The sequence below is a fragment of the Cavia porcellus genome, unplaced genomic scaffold, assembly GCF_034190915.1.
Source record: "Cavia porcellus strain 051 isolate PalLab524CR breed Dunkin Hartley unplaced genomic scaffold, mCavPor4.1 scaffold_5, whole genome shotgun sequence".
NCBI lineage: Eukaryota > Metazoa > Chordata > Mammalia > Rodentia > Caviidae > Cavia > Cavia porcellus.
This window is the reverse complement of record NW_026947488.1, coordinates 29,904,466-29,907,049: the sequence shown is the minus strand read 5'-3', so window position 1 is coordinate 29,907,049 and position 2,584 is coordinate 29,904,466. Positions and strand designations below refer to the sequence as shown.

The 2,584-nt window shown below is 43.6% G+C and overlaps 1 protein-coding gene across 1 annotated transcript; it reads left to right on the top strand.

Annotated features, from left to right (window-relative positions):
• The first annotated feature begins 520 nt into the window (after positions 1-520).
• On the top strand, positions 521-2,119 carry Defb128 (defensin beta 128). The gene is made up of 2 exons (XM_013159584.2): positions 521-569; positions 1,884-2,119. Exons 1-2 carry the CDS (start codon positions 521-523, stop codon positions 2,117-2,119), a joined length of 285 nt encoding a protein of 94 aa, XP_013015038.1.
• The last annotated feature ends 465 nt before the right edge of the window (positions 2,120-2,584 follow it).

Sequence of the window (2,584 nt, the reverse complement as noted above, 5' to 3'; positions counted from 1 at the left end):
TTATGGGGAGCTCTCAAATAATATAGATATACCTACCCCAAACCAAAAACAATCATACTTCTAAAATAATTACCTGGACGTTTCATAAAGTTTCAGTGTTATTGGATATACTATGGGTCTATTTTGGCTGATGATATAAACTTATCTTGCAATCTGGAGTATTTTTGTGATTGAGAGGAACAAGCCTGGACTATTTCATCGAAACCAGGGCACATGGCCAACCAGTTTGACCCAAATGACGGACTGCCAAGTGGAGAAATCATAGTTTCTGCTGTCTGGAGTTCACCTCCTGAGGAAAGAGGCGTGGGCATGATACGATGGAACGTTCTGTGACTCTGAACTTTACGATCAGGGATGTAGGTAGGTGTGAAATTGCACTTCCTGCCTGTTTATGTGAGATAAAATTAGGGCTGGAAGTGCTGATAACACTCGGAGCCCCAGCTCATTTTGAAAGTCTGTGTGACAAAGACTGGTGGACAAAGAAGGCCTCCTACCTCTTTCTCTTGGAAAATCAGTTAACATGAAGCTGTTTCTGGTTTTGATTGTTCTGCTGTCTCAGGTACTCACAGGTAACTGTCCAAATGCACCATAAAAACATAGGAGATAACACTGCTCGTGCAAGTGGGGACGGAACCTCTGAGACTGTTGCTATCTGATCAGTATCATCAAAAGTGCCTGTTCTCCAGGGCATCTGTCTTGGTCTGTATCTTAGAAGAGAGCAGCCAGGGAGGTCAGAGGAGGGCTGAGTTCTTGAGTCCTCTCCAAAGGTCTGAACCTGTTATCTAGAATTATCTTTTGGATGCCAAACACAGTTTTCACCCAAGAACCTGGCCATCCCCTTCCACTCCAATTTATGTTCAGCCTGTGCTACAACAGTAATGGATGGCAACAAAGTCATTTCCTTGTGAGGTTAAAATATATCTTCATCATCATGGGTGACTGCTTCCCGGTGGATCTCAGTTTTTACTGTCCGATGTAATGCCTCTGTCTAAACACCAAGTTCATAGTAGGAGCTGGTGAAAGGCACTTTCTCTTTTGCTAGAAAGAAGACAAGGAAGGGGAATTCCTTGTCTGGGAATTCAAAATACACGTCTCTAATCTTTGAAGAAACTTCACATATTGTGAAATCTAGAGCAGCGAGAATGCATTCCTGTCTCCATCTTTGATGCATATTTTTTTGTAGAGGTGAAAATTAGAATTGGGAACAAGAATTTTAGGACCTGCGTATTACTGCAAGTAAGTAACAATTAGGGTGTTAAGGGGGGATGGGTTCCATGAGGAACTAAGTCTGATCTCCAGGTAAAAAAATTATCTGAGATTAAGAGGCATATGTGGGTAAGTGAGAAGAGGAGCCAAGTCCTGGCGAGGCCCTACCAGCTGAACAGGAGAAGGCGTTTTTAATAGCCATTACTGCTAAGACCAAAAAGATCTTGGCAAGAAGTCATCATCATGTCCATATCAATGAGTGTGAAGCCCAGTGATGTGGTTACTTAAAAAATCTGAGATTTTTGAAAAAAGTTGATTCAACTGAACTGTATTGATGGTGACAAGTTGTCTTCTCTGAAGACAGAACTTTGGCAATGCTGACTTTGGAGCATGGGGCAGAGGTTCCCAGGGCCCTAGCAGGGCCAGTTACATAGCCCCATGACCAGGAATTGAGCTCTCTTTTGTCATGTACGTTCTAACGTTCCCAGTGTCATCTAGGCATTGGCCCGGAGCCTGAGGTGTCAAATGTCCTTCATTCGGGGTGATTTTCAAGGAGGGGCCCTGAGTTCCTCCCATCAGCATAAGGTTCACTTGGGGAGAACAGGAGGCCATAACTTGTGGCCTTTTCTGTTCATCCTCAGAATTAACCTTGTTCCTATGGTTTTTCCAACACGCAGCTGGAGCAAAACCCCCAAGATGCTTTAACAACGCGGCAGGTTACTGCAAGAAGAGATGCAAAGTAGGGGAAATATCTGAAATGGGATGTCTACACGGAAAATTATGTTGTGTCAAGGAACAGAAAAGCAAAAAGTACCACAAAGTCCAACAGCTCCCTCCAGGGCCTAAATCGACAGCTGAGAAGGCGAGTGACTATATTGCTTACCCCACCGTCACACTTGTGTCGATCCTGTGAACCAGGCGCTTGCTTCCCTGCTCTCCACTCATCCTAAGTCAGAGGTGCATCAAGCCCAGCAGGTAGCAGTCAAAGATGTACCGACTTCCTTATGTGAACCTGATTCTTCACAGAATAAAGCCCTTTGCTTTTGTCTCCTCTTATTTATTGTTACATTAATTTTTTGGAATGCTTCAAACATGAATGAATAATTAGCATGTTCAAGGTGCTACTCTGGTGAGATAAGCGGTGGAGAGATGAGTAAACACTAATGCAGCCTTTCCGTGTTCTATGCAAGGCAGTATCTCACAGAATCACAAGTGCTTTTTCTTGAAAAATTGAAATATATTATGCCTAAGGAAACCTGGACACCTCAATGCCTCCTCTCTCTCTCTCTCTCTCTCTCTCTCTCTCTCTCTCTCTCTCTCTCTCTCTGTCCTGCCTCTTTGGAGAGAGTTTGCTAAAAACCAAGTGTTAATTAAAGGG

Coding starts and splice junctions, on each gene's coding strand:
- Defb128 (XM_013159584.2), top strand. CDS start 521: ATGAAGCTGTTTCTGGTTTTGATTGTTCTGCTGTCTCAGGTACTCACA. Junction 570..1,883: donor GCTGTCTCAGGTACTCACAG/GTAACTGTCCAA, acceptor TCCAACACGCAG/CTGGAGCAAAACCCCCAAGA.